Here is an 18,920-nt window from a genome sequence, read left to right as displayed (position 1 = left end):
ATAAAGCTGTTTTTCCCATTACAGAACCTGAATGTTCTCAAAACATCAATATTCCTTAACTGTATCACGTTTCACATTTCCAAACTACAACAGCACCCTTCCAGCCATCACTGAATTTAAATACTTCTGGCATGACAAATGTTGAGAAAAATAAATTCTTAGAGCATGGAAAAGAATCTTCTCTTCATAAGAACAATATCCACAAATTTCCTTGGCTACTTTCCCAGGTCATCTGAATAGGACTTCTGCTCTCCAGATATCTCACATACATAAGAGAAAATCCTCCTAGACAAGAACTTCTTGTGATTTTTGTAAGGATTCTTTTTTGTAGTCTTACCAAAAAAAATTGCACCTTTGCAGGCGTTAAACATTAAAAATTAAATTCAATGGAAAAAATAAAATTGCATCTCTTCAGTTGACAAGGTACTAATTTAGGCCTAATCCTTCATTTATATGCACACAGAGGTACTCTATTATGTACAGCCCCAATGAATGCTGCCTTACAAATGCTGATAACATAAATAAAGGAGAGAAGAAATATAGCTGATAGAAGCACTTTAGTTTGTGAAGGAGACATGAGGAGAGAGAGCATTCAGGAAGTTAGTTCTTAAGGTCACAACAATTAAATCTCAGATCAAATTCAAAACTGCATCAAAGCAACACAGGTTCAGTCTCAAGGTTTCATACCAGAATTGAAGTTTCTATACTCCTAATTAAGGTCCTCCCCTGGGGGGGAATCACCTAATTAACTTTAAGCACAAACTCAAAACCAACCCAAATGAGAGTGAGGTACAAGCCTATATTTAAATTAACCATATGTATAAATGTTACCAAAGTCAGCCTTAAGAGGCTCTTCAAACACTTTAATGAATGATTACAGCGGAACATAAAAATTACATTTCATTCTGTTCATCTGCACAGTATCTGACAACAGAAATTCATGCAATCATGAAGTTAAAGATATTTCAGTTTTCTTAAATATCTCCAACTACCCATAATTATTGAGATTTTTTCTTTTAGTGAGTACATGTTTCAAGATTCTAACTTTGACTTGTAGATTTTATTTGTGGTTTTAGAAGAATAAGGCTAATGAGATCCAAAGTTATCTGAACTCAGTAAAGATAGGGCTATAACGCATGCTTACGTGACCTTTACCTGTTTCTACATCTGTTAAATGCAACATGGAATCAAAGCCTCCACTGAGGATCCTTCTTCCACAAGATGACCACTGGGCAGCTCGAACAGCACAGGAGTGACAAGAATATGTTTTTAAACAGCGGCCTGTATCTACAGCATCCCATACCTTAAACAGAAGGATAAGGACAACTTTATAAAGAATCAAAATATTTTTTTCAATGTACTGATAAGTAGCTACAGCAATTCATCAGAGCTGAGAAAGCTTTGAATTCTGAAGTTGTATCTGCTGAACTGTAAAAATCTGAAATAATTTCATGGTTGATTAGAATTAGGGCATTTAATTAACAAGGCACAAATCAGTGATACATTTTTATGACTTGTATTATTTCTTGAAATGTCTACATTCCTCTCAATGGCAATTCATGTCATACTATTCCATTCATAATGCGGTCCTACCTGTGTGCAGGGATGTGCCCAAATATATTTTCCCTTTAAATCATTTTTCTTCCAAATTTTTGCCCCTGACATATCTTGCTTTCCATTGAGTAAGAGGAACCCTAGCAGATTACAGATTTTCACATCTGCCTATAGATAGGCTATTATCATAATTTCTTACTCAGTTTGTAATTTTAAGTAGAATTTTACCTTAACCTTACGAGAAGGCAGATAAGAATACCATCACACATCTACATGGAGATTTCTAAGAACTGCTCCGAGTCTTCTCCTTTCTCAGTTTCTTCTGGACAGAACTAGGTTGATCCTGAGCACTTCTGAAAATCATATTCTACTAGTTATCCAATTATTTTTAAGTATATAACAGATAATATTTTCAGAACATAGATAGTCCTGCTTATATTTTTTAAATAATTTTTAAAGAGAAAGGCAGTTGTTTCCAAATAATATAATATAGAAAATAGAACAAGACTGAATTATAATTTCAGTTACCAAATATAGTTCACAATAATCAAAAGCACATCCTTCTCACGGTGCTCTTTTTGTCACAGTTTTAAGATAAAATTAGACGTTTAGGAATAAATGACCCATATAAAGATCCAGTATGCTCACTTCAGTGAGAAAAGGCTAAATATCAAAACTATTTTCCCTATGAATATTCTGCTTCAATAAAAGCTAAATTATCAAATACCTTATGACTGTACAATAAAATACCTGTTGAGTTGTCTAATAAAATGGATACCAAATGCTACAACCATTTCTTCTAATATTAGTAGCACAAATAAATCAACTATTTGACAGTGCTTCATGATAGTTTTATTGCAGTTTCAGTAAACTCAAGGCAGTTTATTGCTTTAAAGTCACCATTTTACTTCATGGTACTTCTCTTTGCGATTAGTCATCTTCATCCTGCAAAAACTTGCAGGATAAAAACAATGCTGCATATGAGCTTAGAAAGTATAGACTAAATTCAGAATAACCAATCAATTTCTCAATTCTAAGACTGCTTATATAATGCTGGAAACAGACTAGGCAATTAACAGAATACAAAAAAAAATATTTTTTTTAAAGCGAGATCAAATTCAACTTTCATGTAGGTTGACACGAGCAATGAAGTCAGTACCAAAATAAAATTGACTGCATGTTTTTGCATTTTAAAGGATGTTAAAAACAAAAACAACTCAGTAAATCAGAAAACATAAGTAGATGTTTGCTTTCTTGTGGCAACAGCACAATTCCCAGTGCAGGGGAATAATAAAGGGGGAGAAAAAAGCATGACTTCTGGTAACATATTTTTATCTTCAATTATATTTTCTTCTTACTGGACAAAAAGGACTTGCTGACAATATCATTATATATCCATACTCAGAAGACAACACTCCATTATAGAAAATTATTTCACCAAAGTATCTTCTAGCACAGAGCGCAGTTCTGCAATGCAAAGCAACCAATTATCATTAATTACTTGAATAGTCAGTGAAGACTGGAACCGTGATGGTCATACTCTAAGTATTCTACCCTACCCACAAGAAGAGAAATCAGGAAAATTTTAATATTAAACTGCTTCTGAAAGCAAGTTTCTCTGCTTTAATGAGTTTTAATGATAATTTCAAGCTTCACAGTATTAAAAAAGGGTTAATTGTGTCTTGGAGGGCTTTTAATATGAGGAAGCTAATGAATGAGTCAAGATGAAAGGAAAAACAGGTGGTACATGCTTTGGATATTTTTCTGTCATGTTGTAGTGATTAAGTAGGAAAACTCAATTTTCACAAGAAGATGAAGTAAAGCAGGTCCAACAGCATTTCTGAGTTCCTCCTTGATTAAAAAGAGCTGTATAAATGGAAAAAATGCAGCCCTAAAGCTACACATTTCCCTCCATTATGTGAAACAGAACAAATTATCTACTCCTGTGGATGAGACCACTGACCATGCACAAGGACAAGTTACCAAATACCATGTTTCTCTCCACTGTTACGCATTCCATCAGCTCTTTTTGCTCAGGTAATGGTTGTCTTGCAGTTCCTTCTGGAATTAGAACCACCTGGGCAAGGCAGTCTTGACTGAGAAAATTCACTTAGTTTATTGCCAATTAAGATAAATATTTAATTACAGATTCAAGTATTGAGGAAAAAGACCAAGAGTTAAATGAGCACTTGGGGTGCACTTTCCCTCCCCAGGACCCACTTCAGTGCAGCACTTCTCCCCTACTCCTACCCCAGCTTCCCCTGTTTTCACCAGGTGTTATGCTCAGTCCCTTCCACATCCCTTTGGCAAGACAACGGCCATTGCAGGAGGCTGGGGTCAGGGCCTAGAAGCTTCCTGTTGGCCTCATCTTGCATCTTACTGTTTTCATCCCGTGCTCTTTGCTTCTTACTGCTTCTCTGCTCCTTCTCTCCAGTTGTACACCTCTTCCCCTATCTCCTCTCACTGCCTTCTGTGTGTGTCTTCACACACAATCTCATGTTCCCTCATGTGTCTCCTTGTGTCCTCTGCCCTCAGCAGCTGCTCTTTTTCTTCAGTAGGCATGAACGGAGGCACCACATGCGTCTCTGAAGTTCTGTCCCACAGTGAGTTGTTTTCATCCATTTCAGAATGAATTGAAACCAGCTGTAGCAGCACAGGGCAGCTCAAGACCTCCTCCCACACAGGAGAATTGTGCAGCCCATGCTACCAAACCCCACAGTTTATGCCCAATACAAGCAGTTGGTTCAATCAGAAAGATAGGACAGACCTCCATCAAGATACAGTTCAGTGCAAATTCACTGGACCCCACAAACATGCTTTTAAATATCACTGAGCTGAGAGGTGCCACTTCTGCTGTGGCTTCACAGCTTAATGGACAGAGAAGTCGAACAAGGCAGCAGCAGAGGGTGGCAGACCCTGTCCTGCTGTGCAGTGGCAATGCTCTGCAAGCTTCATCCAGGTGAATTCAAACCTACATATGGTTCCAGATGACCTGCCTGAGATTTTTCCATCAAGTCTCACATCTGCTAAATTTAGCTCAATGTAACCTTGACAGATTAGTGTGTGCCCTACTGCAAGGGGGATGCTGTGCAGTACATCCCCAGAACAATTTCAGAGTTTTAAGTTTCAATAGTCATCTTCCACAGGGAAAGGGAAGCTCTACTTGCTATTTGCAAGAAGTGGTATTTGGTATTTACAGTTAGCTCTTCAGCAATCACTTAAGAGATGCAGCTATGCCCACAGAAAGTCATATAAAGGTGAGCCATACCGAGAAACAGAATCGGCTGTGCAGAACGCAAAACAAGGCTATTAAAGGACAAGCTATGCACCGTCTGTACAAATAAGAAATTATGAAAAGGTGGGAACTATGAATACTCAGCTGTAACAGAATGCATCTGTCCCAAGTTACAAACACTGTTCTGTCTCTAGAAGTGGCAGAGATGTTAACCATGTTACACCAACAAATGGAGTATTTCGCTACCAAGGAAAGGTGCTTCAAATTCCATCAACGGATCATCACAAAGCCACCAACAAGTCTGCATTTTCTCAGAGATTCTAAGTAGTTTCCCATTCCTGCAGTATGGCATTTCTACTGGTTAATCATAATAAGGGGAAAATGTGGTTAGGGGGAAGTTCCAACACACTCTATCCAAAGCCTCAGATGAATGTCTACTCAGTAGCTGGTGCTCACTCTGTATAGGCAGCTGCTGTCATTAAAAAAAGCAGGAAGGAAGCTGCAAAGGGATGAGTCCTTTGTATGTGAGTTTGCCTCTCTCTGCCAAACACTCAGATACCAGATTAACAGATTCTCCAGGATGAAAGTCATTTCAGGGTTTTTCTTTCAACTGAGATAGTCAAGTACTTCAAGAATACAGTTAAATAAAAAATACACAGGCTGAGATATATGTCTTCCTTCATAGGCATTTAAACATGTGTATCAAGTATTATAGGACTAGACGCTATCATGCATCTGCCTGAAAGGAGGACAGATTTATATTCATTTTTACCAAGAGATCAACTGTTTTAAGCATTGTTGCTTGACATCAAGACTCAGATCTTACAGACACTCAGTATTATTTCTAGATGAAATACTAAATTCTCATTAAACCTTAGGTTGTTCTTTCATCTTGTGATGTCAGATGTGATTTTAATTGCTCAGTTAAAAAGTTAAAAGCACACATTTCAGCCTGCTACTCTGAAAATACTGCTTACTGCCACACATTCAAGCCATGCTTTACGTTATTAACAGTAATCAGGTCATCCTTTCCCTTTACAAAGAATCCTGAAATGAATGAAATATGCAACTGTTATTAGGAAAAAAGACACATATTACTGTATTATCTCCCCTAAATCTAGGATTATGAACTAATGAATTCTCCAATATTTGAAAGAAATAAACAGCCAAGACTCAAAGCTTTGAAATTAGCTAGTTATTTTCAAATATTTTCTTCAATGCTTTTCTGGCATTAAGGTATCATGAACACTTTAATTGCATTTTTCTTCAATTTTATTAAAATTGGCTTTAATGTGTAGAGCTACTTCATATTTCACTACTAGTTTTATCCCTCTGTACTTCACTATTTGTAGCAATGGCTTTCCATTTCTTTTCCATCAATTGCTTTCATTTCATTTCCTCTCATATTATAGAAAGCATGGTGATTACATAGTTATCTGCTAGGTTTAATATATGGGGCCAAAAAGGCAGGTACAATCAGCCAAGTGACAAAATTATACTAGAGATTTCTTTACAAAAGCAATTTTCTTTTCTGCTTTCTCCGAGGCATGATGTAATTCAATTGCTCTTTCACATTCTTCATAATATTTGGAAATAAAGGCTTTAGAAGTTGCTTGCTTTCCTTGTTTAGCTTAGGAACGTTGTGAAAATACTGCAACCAGCACTTTAGGTAATATAACCAGACCTCCTTATCCTCAAGACCAAAAGTTCACAAATCATGTAAGCAACTAAACAATGTAACAGATGAGATTTATCATAGATGATATATTTCCAGATCCTATTTTCTGACTGAAAGCTTTCAGGAAAATAACCCCTGAAAATTGGGGCTTTGAGTTGAAGATAATAAAAACTCTCTTAGTAAGTCACAAAAGAAAGCAGGCGAGGGTAAGCACTTGATACTCAAGTAAACAGCAGCCACAGAAGAATGATCAGGGGTCTGCTATGCTATCAACCAGCAGCCGATAGGACACAAAATAAAGGCTTTTATCTTACTGACCATCCAAACTAGGCATTCATTCCTAGAAAAAAAAACTCACAGCAACATAAGCAGAGTAACCAAAGTAATGTGATATGAAGACTGCTAAATTAGGAATTGAATATGTCTCTTCCGTTGTCATTCTATGATTATCTATAATGCACTTGCCTCCAAGCAAATTAGATTGCAGAAAAGAAAATATACCAGCCTTACTTCTAGAAAGAGAAAGGTGTGTCTATTCAAACAGATAGTCACTAATTGCACAGTGAACCCAAGAACAATGATTCAACTGTGATAAATTAGTGGTTGGAAGCAAGTATCAGGAATTAAATTGTATGTATTTTGAATTCACACACATAAAGGAACTACAGCAGAGCCAGTCAAGAATACTAAACACGAAATTAATTTCTGGAGTAGGCATAACAAAATTAAAAACTTTTTTAATGGATCGATTCCGTTCCTTTCAACATAACATCCATACTAAAATAACAGAACGCTTCCCCCTCAATTGAGACGAGTTGTGCCATTCTTCTGTAATTACCAACTTCCTCTGTCAATGGCTCTTACTACATGAATGCCAGCAAGAAATTGTTTCCAACTCCTTGATTAATCTAAATACAAAGATGGCATTTAAGAAACAGCCCCATTCAAGGATGATATGGGATAGTACTGAGTTACAGGAAGCATGAAGAATTACAGTGCTTTGACTAGAACATAGGCTGCTTCCTTCCAAAGCATGCTCAGGTTGCTCCACAGACTTATGAGGCTGAAGAGACATGACCCTCTCCTTTCCCTTTCTGGAATAACATTGCTCCCTGGTGTGACTCCAGGAGAAAAAAAACTGATGGTTTTCTTTTTTTTCCTTTTTGTTTAAATGCAGAACTGAATTCATCTCTGAAATTTGAACATGTCATATCTGCTAGCATGCATAGATTCAAGGGAATGGTACTTCCTGACTGCTTTTCTGATCTCATCAGAAAATTTAAAAAAAAAAAAAAACAACAAACAATAAAGAAGGAAGCCCCACACTATCTACAGAAAATGTCTTTTCTAGCTTGCAAAGCAGGCTCAAAACTGAAAAGGTTCTTCGAAAGTCAATGGGCCAGAGGGCAGAAGTAGTCCCACAAAAAATTACAAAATTCTGCTTCTTCAGAATCCCCACCTGAACGAGGTGAAGCTTTGGGCAGGATTGCAAGAATTAAAACTGCCCCTTGGGTATCTCCAACCAACAGCGGTAAGGATAAAAAGTAATTCACATGCACAGGTACAGTCTTTTGTTCATAGAATTGAGGCAAGAGAAAGCCAGGAAAAAAGCAACAAAGGGCTGAAAAGCAATAAATAGCCAAGCATTAGAGTTGGTAGGTGTGCCTAAGCCTCTCTAAGGCACTGTGTGACTGAAAAACTGTGATCTTGAAAAGCCATGTAATGTAATATGTATACATTTCTAGGAATTTAATAACTAGTAACTACAGGAAGATTTCTAATGTTTTATTGTTATTTCAATTACTGTCTTCTCAAAATAGCGAGCTAAATATTATAGTTTAAGTAGAAGGTAAAATTTGTTGAAAGGAGAATTAGAAAATGGATCAGTCTTTGCACTCTTTGTCTAAACATGTAGTTAAACTGTGTAAAAACTAAGAGCTAAGGTCCAGGAAAAACTACGAGCTAAGGTCTAGCTTAGTGTATTACCTGTAAGTGTTAATAAACTTATTTTCATACAGTTATGAAGGATGTAAATAGACGTTCAGATTGTTACATAGATTATGGTTAGTGACATTTTGGGCATATCAGCTTAAGTTGTAAACCAAGTGTGCCAAAAAAGAGTTTTCAGCAGGATTCTGTAGAACCAGATAAAGCGAACACATTTTCAGATGTGTTGAACACTTGCTCCAGGAATGTTTAAAAGTGTGCTAGGGAACATATTTTAAATGGCATCCATCTTCCTAATCTAGACACAGTATAAGAAATATATATCAACACTGTCATTTGAGCAAGCACTTACAGATTACCACTGGGGTTTTTTCTTGAAGCAGATGTAACCCAAAACACTATTATCTTACTAATCCAAAGCATAGGACTACTGACTGATAAAAAAGAGAGAACTTTATTATTGCTTTAATCTCCAAATAAGAGTTTGTATTTGGATAGTTTGTTACTAGACTAGTCTCACTACTGTAGAAACAAAGAGAATGGAAAATAGCAAAATATAATAAATTCAAGTAGCTGAGAAAGCCAGCATAAGGGCTTACTTCATTTTTTTGTTTCCACCAAAAGTCTTAATATGAACATGTTTCAAGTACATTTATCAAACCAACAAGGTGGAAAATCTTCTCTTTTACAAAAAAAAAAAAGATCAATACATTAGATCTTAAGATAGCTCTTATTTTGTAGGGTGCTTTATTCAGGCAAAAGCATTGTAAGTTTTAATAATAGTAGCATACTGGTAACCAAGTTAGCAGCACTACTAGAAACTAGGTGGTGGTATGAAAACTGATTTGCAAATATGTCAACAAGCTTTGGTCCTGGTGAATCCAGCAAAGGCTGAGTTAAGGACAAGCACTACATTTAGCTTCAGGAGGCAACACTAACTTACTAAGCATGCCTATGAAATACATTTCCAATTATTCGGTGTGGTTTATTTTAATCTTCCCTCCCATAGAAACTCAGCAGACCTTTCCCCAAGGAAGGCTCCATAATTGTTAATTGCAAAGCTTTGTTTTGGTGGTTTTGCCATTAACAGGAAAATAAAAACCTACTCAAAAGCATACTTTGAGCTGCCAGCAGCCTATAAAATGATTTTAAGAAAACACTAATAGACTAAGGTAAAACATTGACATTTTCAGCTGGCAAAGGGAGAGACAAGGTAAATAAAAAAAGAGAGTTCTGTAAAAAGAGAACACAACCCCCACACCACTATGGCGAGAGCTATCCATCTGATTATGCACAATAAGGGGATGTTCTTAGCAAAGCTTGAATAACAAGAGCTACTACACTTAACCTAAGCTTGTTTGTTGGCCATCCACATCTTGGAAATACACCTACAGCTCCGTACTTCAAAAGCAAACTTGTAGCCCTAGGAAAATCTAATCAGCCAATAAAAACTGAAAACATAAATAATTTTGAAGTATACAAATTGGCTGGGTGTGCTGGGGTTTTGCCAATATAAATAATTAAAGCAGTCTCCATGGGAGCCTTTAAAGTCAAAACTGGCAAAGAGTACTCTTAAGAAAGATGCAAATTATTTTTAAAAAAAAGGGTAATGGTAAGAGACTGAACAAGACTGATATAAACATTTCATAGACATTCCTATTACAGAATTTTTAAATTATATATTAATATTGTATTAAAAGCTAAAGTTTTACCCCACATCCTATATTTTTCTCAGGACATACTAATCTCACCTGCAAATAACTTTTTCCCATCCCCTCAATTTGGAAATGGAAAAAGTAAAGAAAACATGGACACTAGTGAATTCCTATTTCCTGGATGTTCATGTCTGCAATTACAGAAAAACAGACAAGATGGATAGCTGGGACAAGACATTATTTCCATTTGCTGGTTTTCAGTATTATTCCCCTGTTAATTATATGCAGTTTCTGGACAAACAAGCTCGATCCCCCAGCATTTCACAACCCTCTCAAAGGGAGGGCTTCGCTTGCAGTTGTTTGGATAGCACATACACACGCATTTCACATCCGGATGAAATGTTGTTAAACATTGACAAGTAACACATGCATGGATGTCGCAACATGAAATAACAGAATACTAATAACATATTTAATTGCTCAATTAAAGTAAATAAATGCTAGAGTATTACATAATTATTCAGAAATAGGTGCTGCTGCTTTATAAACTGAAGCTACAGATTAGAATTAGTTTGTTTATGAATGATGCTTACCCGAAACTAACACCTCTGTGATAAGAACTGAAATAAAATTGTCAGAGTATGAACAGGGTAAAATGTTGGCCTGCCAGGTCATTTACATGAAAACACAGTTAAAAGTTTCAGAGTTATTCAATAGCAGTTATATTTGAGTGCTTTCATGACACAGCAACTAATTTCAAAATTTTCTTTTCATTATGGGATATCTGTAGCTGTGCCTGTTGAGCTGAAGTTGTGCCAGATTTATAGTGAACTATTTCCATTCAACACCTGGGCTTCACAAAAATAACAAAGCTGAACAGACACCTTCTTTCAGGCTATTTGCTCAGAATAGCATTAGCACTAGATATGTAATAATCTACTACTTCATAACACCTAGTTTCTGAGTCACACATACACATGAAATAAAGAGAGTATCTTGAGAAATTCTCCTCTTGGACAGCAAATCAATTCAATATACACTTATTGTTATTTCATCATTTAGATAAAATTTTACAAAAATCAGTTACTACCTTATTATTGCTGAGACAGACGAAGTATTTGGGTGTGGAAGATATACTTAATACAACAATTTAAAAAATCTAATACTTCTTTTATTTAAGAAAAGGGTAACTTAGAGGGTTTATTATATTTAACAAACCAATGAAAAAATTAAGGAGACCTTAAATTGTGCTGCTACAGTCCACTATGAAATGCAATTATGATAAGGTAAAATTATTTCAGTGCAAGTCCTCAGAGAGGCCATTAAGGTGCCATTAAAAGACCATTATAATATTTAACTTCAAGAGTACATCTACTTCATTACAAGTCATACCCCCATTTTAGAGAGGAATGCAATACTCACCAAAAAGAGGTATTCTAATTCAAAATAACTACATCATCCTCATTTTAGCTCTTTTATTTGCAATTTTAAAGTTTGTTAACCTTCTGCTTGCTTATGTAAGAATTAAGATCCAGGTCCAATTTCCAGGTGTATTGGCACTTAAGAAGAGTCATTAATGCCAATGGAAGTTGAGGGCAGGGGGTTAATAAATGTTAAGTTTCAGATTGACTTTCGAAATTTGGATTTTAATCTCTCAATGTTACAGCATCTTCTATAACTTGCCCTCCTAACTGAGGGAATATTACCACCGCTATTAGTTTCTGATTAAGCAATTAGTGGTTTCATACAAATGCTGCATAAGTATGCAGTTAAGAGCAATTAGACAATATATTTATGACCACCTGATAAGCATTTGGGTCCAGAAAAATATCATAAAATTACTTTTACGCTCAATAAATACATAGTGATTCTTCACCTTTAGGCACTGAAAATGGCTTCTCTCTTCAGTCTAGAGATTCTCTAATCTTTGCTGCACTTTTCACCAGAAAGATCGTTTCCCTCAAAATCAGGATAAGTCATCCCTGCAAAAGTTTGGGTTATTTCAGGTGCACTTACAAGGCTAATCTAGCAGTTATTCTGACATGGCTCTGCCACAGCAAAGTGACTGAAGAACAGTTTCAAAGATAGGAGACATGTCAGAGAGAGCTGTCAGGGCCTCAGTGTGTTGTGACAGCACAGCACACACGATGCTTACAGAGCGGCATCCTCTCGCCACGCCAGCACAGCCACGCCACAACATGAACAATTTGTGGCTGAACACGGACCAGACACATCTTCCTACAGATGAGCAGGGCAGAATCTGACACAGGCACAGCTCAGGAGAACAATAACAAAACATTGTTACTAAATACAGTTCTAAAAGGATACTGTTGGAGAAATTAAGCAGCGATAATCAACAGCACCTCCAAAAAAATCAGTACTAAAGTGGCTTTCAATCTGTTTCAGCTTCCAGAACTGAAAGAAAGCCCCAATGGGGACACAGCCTATGCAGCTACCTTAAGCTGACTGTCAAGTAATGCACTTTTCTTAATCACTTTTTATGGATCCCATAGACATAATCTGCGTTCCCAAGGATCCAGTAACTGCAGACTTAAGACATTACTACTACCTATGAAATAGTATTTTTAGAGTATCATATTATTAAAGTATGATTGCTACTGTGCAAGCTTTGACCTATCATCTGTTATAAAGGTACTCCAGCTTTGAACATCTCACTCAAAATAAAGGAAAATTAACTTTGACGGTAGTTGATTTTTCAGCTCTGATAATTACAGGCTAAAGGCAGGAGCAGGGTAAGACTTGGAACCAGCGCATCTACTTGAAGAATAAATGATTCCACATGATTTAGAAGTACAAAATTTTTCCCCAGCCAACTCAAAATACACGTTTCAGAGTCAAAGTACTAAACACCTACATATACACACACTATATTTAAAATGAAACTTCAGAGCATTTTTAAATGCTGGAGTACTTCCATATTCACTTGAAAATAAAACCAGTCTACAATTCCTTGTTTGAAGGGGGTTTGGGTGGTTTTGTGTGTGTTTGAGTGAGTTTTATAAAACAGCCATGGGCCATCTGACTTCAGTTTGTTGGTTTTTTTTTTGCAGTGTTTCCAGTGAACCTCTAGTTAAGATATGGCATGAAGCCTTGAGTTTTACTCATGTACAGTGTATGTGGCAGAGAATTTTGTTTTTTTAAAGAGGGCTGAGGGCTACAATTTTCACATATGCATTTATTTTTAGTATCACAGTGGAATACAAGGCACATTTAAAAGGCGACAAAATCAGTTCCAACAAACTAAACACATATACAATACAGGAGCGATATATCTCACTTGTTTAATTAATAGTATTAGCAGCACAGGTTCCACCCCCACTAAAATAAAAGTATTAAAACAAGCTCAGTAAGATGATCTTGTTGTTTGAAAATATTTCCATCCAGGGAAGCAAGCAACAAAAAGAAGCACTAACAAAATTCAGTGTTCTTTACACTTCATCTGAGTTTCTCTACAGGAACGACTGCCATCCTGCGGGAGAAATATAAACTGAAAATTGAGGAGATGTGTTGAACAACCAGAGAACTATCACATTTTATTACCTATTTAAACAACAATCAAGATGGGCAGGTACACAGAATGGTGTGGAAAAGCAGCTTAGTTTCCGGGAATATGTATTAGAGCTTTAGTTCATATGTTAGCTAGAACCTATGGTACAAATTTGTTCAAACCAATCATTGTGCCATTGCTAGCATTTTTTTATTGGATCCATTTCTTCACAGCATTAAAGTTGAGAGAAAACTGACATGTTTATTTTTGTTACTTTTATGGATTTTTTTCTACATTGCCAAGTGAAATCTTCACAGTCCTATTTTCTTGCTTGAAACCAAAACATCATTATTAACAAAATTCTCCTGAAACCATTTTACCTTGCCTGCTCATTTAAAAACTTCAGGGAAATTACACCGATAGACTTTCAAAACACATTGATTCCTTCTGTAAAAGCATGTATTTGTTTGTTAGAATGTTTTATATCACATGTATATTTTAAAAGACACTAGAAAATTGCAGCTGTTTTGCAGCATAAATTCTTCACATTATGAGATCAAGACCTCCAAATAAACTGATACTTCTTTTGACTTTTATTTGGGCAGACAGCTAGAGTTTTCCCAGTTGTTCTTTGTTCTTAAAAAGGAGAGATTCCAAAAGAAGAGAGATGCAATAGAGGGAAGAGCAACATTCTTTCCCTTTTCCCCTATTCCAAGATTTGGGAAAATACTTTGCTTTTCATTGACATCAGACCACTCTGAATACAGCCCTGTAGGCTAAGAGCCCTTTAAAGGCCAGGAAGACACTTGTGGCACAGCAGTGTAGCTGGCAGCAAATGCCCTTGGACAGACATGCCAGCTCTTCAGACGAGTTCAGCATCCTCTTTACTAGGTAGCTCCCTCCACTGCTGGTTTCAGCATAAACTCTGCAGTACCAAGACCTCAAGTGAAGGCAAGTGAATTGGTCACATTACACACAGCACTTGCTTGTGTCTGTAAAAGGCAGGGAAGCTGCAACCTCTGGAAACTATACTAATCTAGACACATTGGAAACTGCAAAAATTTGAACGTATATTAAGGTGTAAGATCAATGTTAACATGGATTTGAAGAAAATTGATTTTGGCTACATATTTTAATATCCAGACAAATAGTTAATTCAGGACTGCCCACCACAGCTTGTAGTAGCAGTTTACTGAAGCTGTATTACACAATTAAACAAGCTGGAGTGATCTTTACCCTCAGAGGAAGAAATATCAGAGCCACCTGGCAGCCAAGCAACAGCTTGATTCGTTTCCACAGAAATAGCCTTATCCTGCAAGAGCTCGGAAACACGTGAAAAGATGGCTGCAAGCCCACTATTTGATTAAGTTCTTGCAGTAAAGGTCTCGAAGTAAGAGAAGATTTTTTCATTTCTCGGAGTGGAATATGGCTTGAGAAATACAACAAGTAGGTTGATCATTTAAGTGACACTGAATATAAGACTAAACTTCAGTTGTAGCAGAGAACTTTGTACTAGATTCAGTTTAACCAGGGCAACAAGACAGCACCAAAAAAGATAATTTATTTTGATAGCTTATTTAAAATTATACCAAATATTTTTAAACTCCTCTGAAGAATACACCTGGGTTGAAGGCCTAGATTTTCCTTCAATATTTTTCTCCACAAGACGTTATTTTAGCAGGACAGATGTACAATATAGGAGCTTCCATTTGTTCAAGTTATACCAGGGACTCCCAGACTGAGAACCTTTCCTATTTTTCTTGTGGAAAACATCCTGCTTTATAACAATTGTCTGTACCATTACTGAGCTATTATGATTTTTACATGTCTTTAAGAACTGGGGAAAGTAATGGGGAAAACACACAGGAAGTTTATGATCCAAGTGACAAAGGTGTGTGGGTACAAGGTTTGGTCTCCTGCGAATGCTCCAAAAACCTCAGGACTTCTCAAAGGTTCACATTTGGCTCCCAGGATATTCAGTGCACCCTATAAGATCTGCTGACTCAAAGCAAACAGTTTGCACCACAGATGGGGGTGGCTGTCTTCCATAAAGCATAGGTTTTCTTTAATGTGTGCAGCAGCACACAAAAGGTATTCCCTCAATGTATTCCTGACATTTAAACGTAGTAGATTGTTCCTGCTCTGCAGTGGCTACCTAGGAAACAAGCTAGTTGTAAAGCAACTTGCCCATTTTGCAATTTCCGTCCAAACACACACCACAACTTTGTTTTTTTCATCCAGTGCATCTGTCACCATAACTATTCCTTAGCCCACTGGTGGGGCACTGCATAGTTGCAGGGCTGGTAAGCATGCCAAGAAGGTTATTGTAACCAACAGAAGTCTCACCTTCCCTTCCAGCTTCCCGCATGTTACAGACAAAAATATTTCACTTCCACATTTATCTCCAGCATGCTGGGGCCATTGCAGTGATTCCTGCTCTTCACATCTGTGTGTCTCTACACTAAAAAGAGAGGTACAGTTTTGTTTTGTTTCCCTAGTGGTGAAGCCCCCACCAACATTACACCAAATGTCTCAGGTCAACAGAGACTTGACTAATTCACAGTAATTTTAGTGCAGATGTACATTGGCTATGTCACCCTATTTTCTTTTTAAGTATATTCACTTTTCAAGTGAAGTGATTACAGCAGCTCCTCTTCTCCAAGCAATTTATACAACATCAACATGCATCATTAGAATACTTAGTTATTTTTTTTTAAGGAACTCAAGTATCTACATATTAACAGCTTTACATAAAACAAAACTGATTAGCTTTTGTTATTTCTCCTTTGCATATCTATGCAATCCATTAGACAGAAAAGGCCCTGGCATTCATATGACAAATACAGAAGATTGCAAATACGTTTAATATTCCTCTTTGTAATATAGATCAGTTCCTATAACATCATTTAGATTGCCCTACAGAGTTTCTATACTTCGTACTTTATACCATTTAATCTCTCTCCTGCGAAATCTTGAAGAACAACCTATTACGTAAATCAACCCAACAGTAAGTTACCGACAATTACTTCATGAAGGCCTTTATCCCAAAGGGCATTGGTAGATAATTTGCAAACCTATTGTACATCTAGTCAGAGAGGGTTTTCTGTATTCGCTTACATTCCTATAATGTAGTACAATGATACAGCAACCTGAAGTTGAACAACAGTTCTTTGACTATGTTTTTCATTAATACAAAGCAGAGAAGTTTGCATCAAATTTTAAGATTCAGAAAATTACTTTGAAAGAATGGCTAGCTATTTCTTTCACATCCTCCAAAAGACTTTGACATTAGTGGGCTGTTTAATAATAGATTCAACAACATTAAACACAGCCTCAATATTAATTTTAAAAAAAACACACTTTTTTCTTAAAGCTGATAAGCATCTAAAAATTGTGTATTTATTTTACTTGGCTATCACATGGCGAGAAAAATGAGAGCAATTTAAGATACAAGAAGCTGTGCCTTCGAGAGGGATTATTATTACTGTAGTTCAAATGTTTCAAAGCTATTTTCCATATATAATTAATTTTTTTTTTAATTTAAACTAGTAGTACAGCTCAAGTGACAAGTCCTGCTATAAAAGTGTGGGTAAAAGACTCTATAAATACTTTTTAACTTGTACAATTCTGAGTATCTGCTATATTACTCTACAGCAATAGTTTAGAAAGCAAGTAAAAAGCTTGCATAATTATTGTGGTTTTGTCATATTAAGATGACAGTATTACTAACTTTCATTTTGCAGGTGGTACAAGAGCATACCTTTGAAGCCGGAAATGAAAATAATGTACTCCATACTAAAAATGTAGAAAGCTAGTTTTTAACCTGGTTCTCCTATTTGGACATTGACATGAAACCATGAAGCAATGGCAATACAGACTTATCAAGGAGCAGATATGAACACACTCATGCTTCCAATCATTGCCTGGCATTTACACAGGACCCAATTAAGTTAGTTATAACTGTATAAGCAAATGTAATATCTAAATATTTTTAAGATTACACACCACTGTCCCTCCCACACAGGCTTTTTTCCTAAAGCCTGATGAACACATTTCATTTTAGCAAGCAATAATGCATAATCATTTTATTTTATCAGTACAGGCTGGCTCTGACTACATTCACATAGCACCAACCTACACAACCATCACATCAGTGCAGTGGTACCATGAGACATCCAACTGCTAACCTCAGCCCAGAGGAATAACTACCTAGCTCATGAGGGCATCACACCAACCCTGCTCTACAGCTTCTAGCACCAAGGCTGGCTCAATTGCTCCATGCAGTGCAGCACTGAAACATGCACGTAAATTCAAAGTAACTTCCATTATAGGTCCCAGGGTGCTCGACTCCTTAGCATTACCGCAATACAATCTCACATCAAGTAGGATTTGGTTCGGCATTTCTCACTGCTGTATGACACACCTAGAGGAAGCATTACTTCACTGATCTAAGTATTCCATTGCATTTACTTCACTATCATTGCAGAACTACAGAACGAATGATTTAAAAAATAAAAGTTAATGTAAATATTTTGGGTTTGGGTTACTTGAAAATTCTAGTAGCATTACAGGCTTCTGCGTATTACCAAAATTTAAGGATATTAGTGGCCAGTTTTGAACATTTTTTGGGAGAATTTAATTCCTATTTAAGCATATAAAACCAGAACAATTTCTAAGAAATACCTGCTAACTTGTAACATGTGTTAAGTGAAAATTTTGTAACAAAACTATCAGTTTATTATTACAACTCATAATTGTGCTTATTGCCCTGGCAATAAGCAATTATAAGCCAAGAGGGCCAACCATGTCCGGGGGTGCATCAAGCCCTGCATCGCAGCCGCTCGAGGGAGGGGATTGTCCCGCTCTGCTCTGCGCTGGTGCGGCCTCACCTCGAGTGCTGGGTGCAGTTTTGGGCACCACAGTACATTAAGGATACAAAGCTACTAGAGAGTGTCCACCAACCCTTCACTAAGTCGGTGAAGGGTTTAGAGGGGAAGCCATATGAGGAGCAGCTAAAGTCACTTGGTTTGTTCAGCCTGGAGAAGAGGAGACTGAGGGGAGACCTCATTGCGGTCTACAGCTTCCTTACATGGGAAGAATTGGGGCAGGCGCTGATCTCCTTTCTGGTGACCAATGACAGGACCTGAGGGAATGGCAGGAGGATGTGCCAGGGAAGGTTTAGGTTGTATATTGGGAAAAGGTTCTTCCCCCAGAGGGTGAAGCACTGGAGCAGGCTCCCCAGGGAGGCAATCACGGCACCAAGCCTGGCAATATTCAAGAAGCACTTGGACAATGCCCTCAGACTCATGGTGTGAATTTTGGGGTTGTCCTAAGCAGGGGCAG

General features: G+C 36.9%; 1 protein-coding gene across 4 annotated transcripts in view; it reads right to left on the bottom strand.

Moving 5' to 3' along the window:
* The window catches only part of WDR25 (WD repeat domain 25), a 70,645-nt gene that overhangs the window by 32,166 nt on the left and 19,559 nt on the right, over window positions 1-18,920 (bottom strand). For all 4 annotated transcript variants that reach the window (XM_064460767.1, XM_064460768.1, XM_064460766.1 and 1 more), the window contains one exon: window positions 1,156-1,303. In XM_064460767.1, coding sequence (XP_064316837.1) covers window positions 1,156-1,303 — 148 coding nt within the window. The remainder of the gene's footprint in view (window positions 1-1,155; window positions 1,304-18,920) is intronic.

Source organism: Phalacrocorax carbo, chromosome 9 (genome assembly GCF_963921805.1).
Source record: "Phalacrocorax carbo chromosome 9, bPhaCar2.1, whole genome shotgun sequence".
Classification (NCBI taxonomy): Eukaryota; Metazoa; Chordata; class Aves; order Suliformes; family Phalacrocoracidae; genus Phalacrocorax; species Phalacrocorax carbo.
Note: the sequence above shows the minus strand (reverse complement) of the source record. Positions and strands in the feature narration are given on the sequence as shown.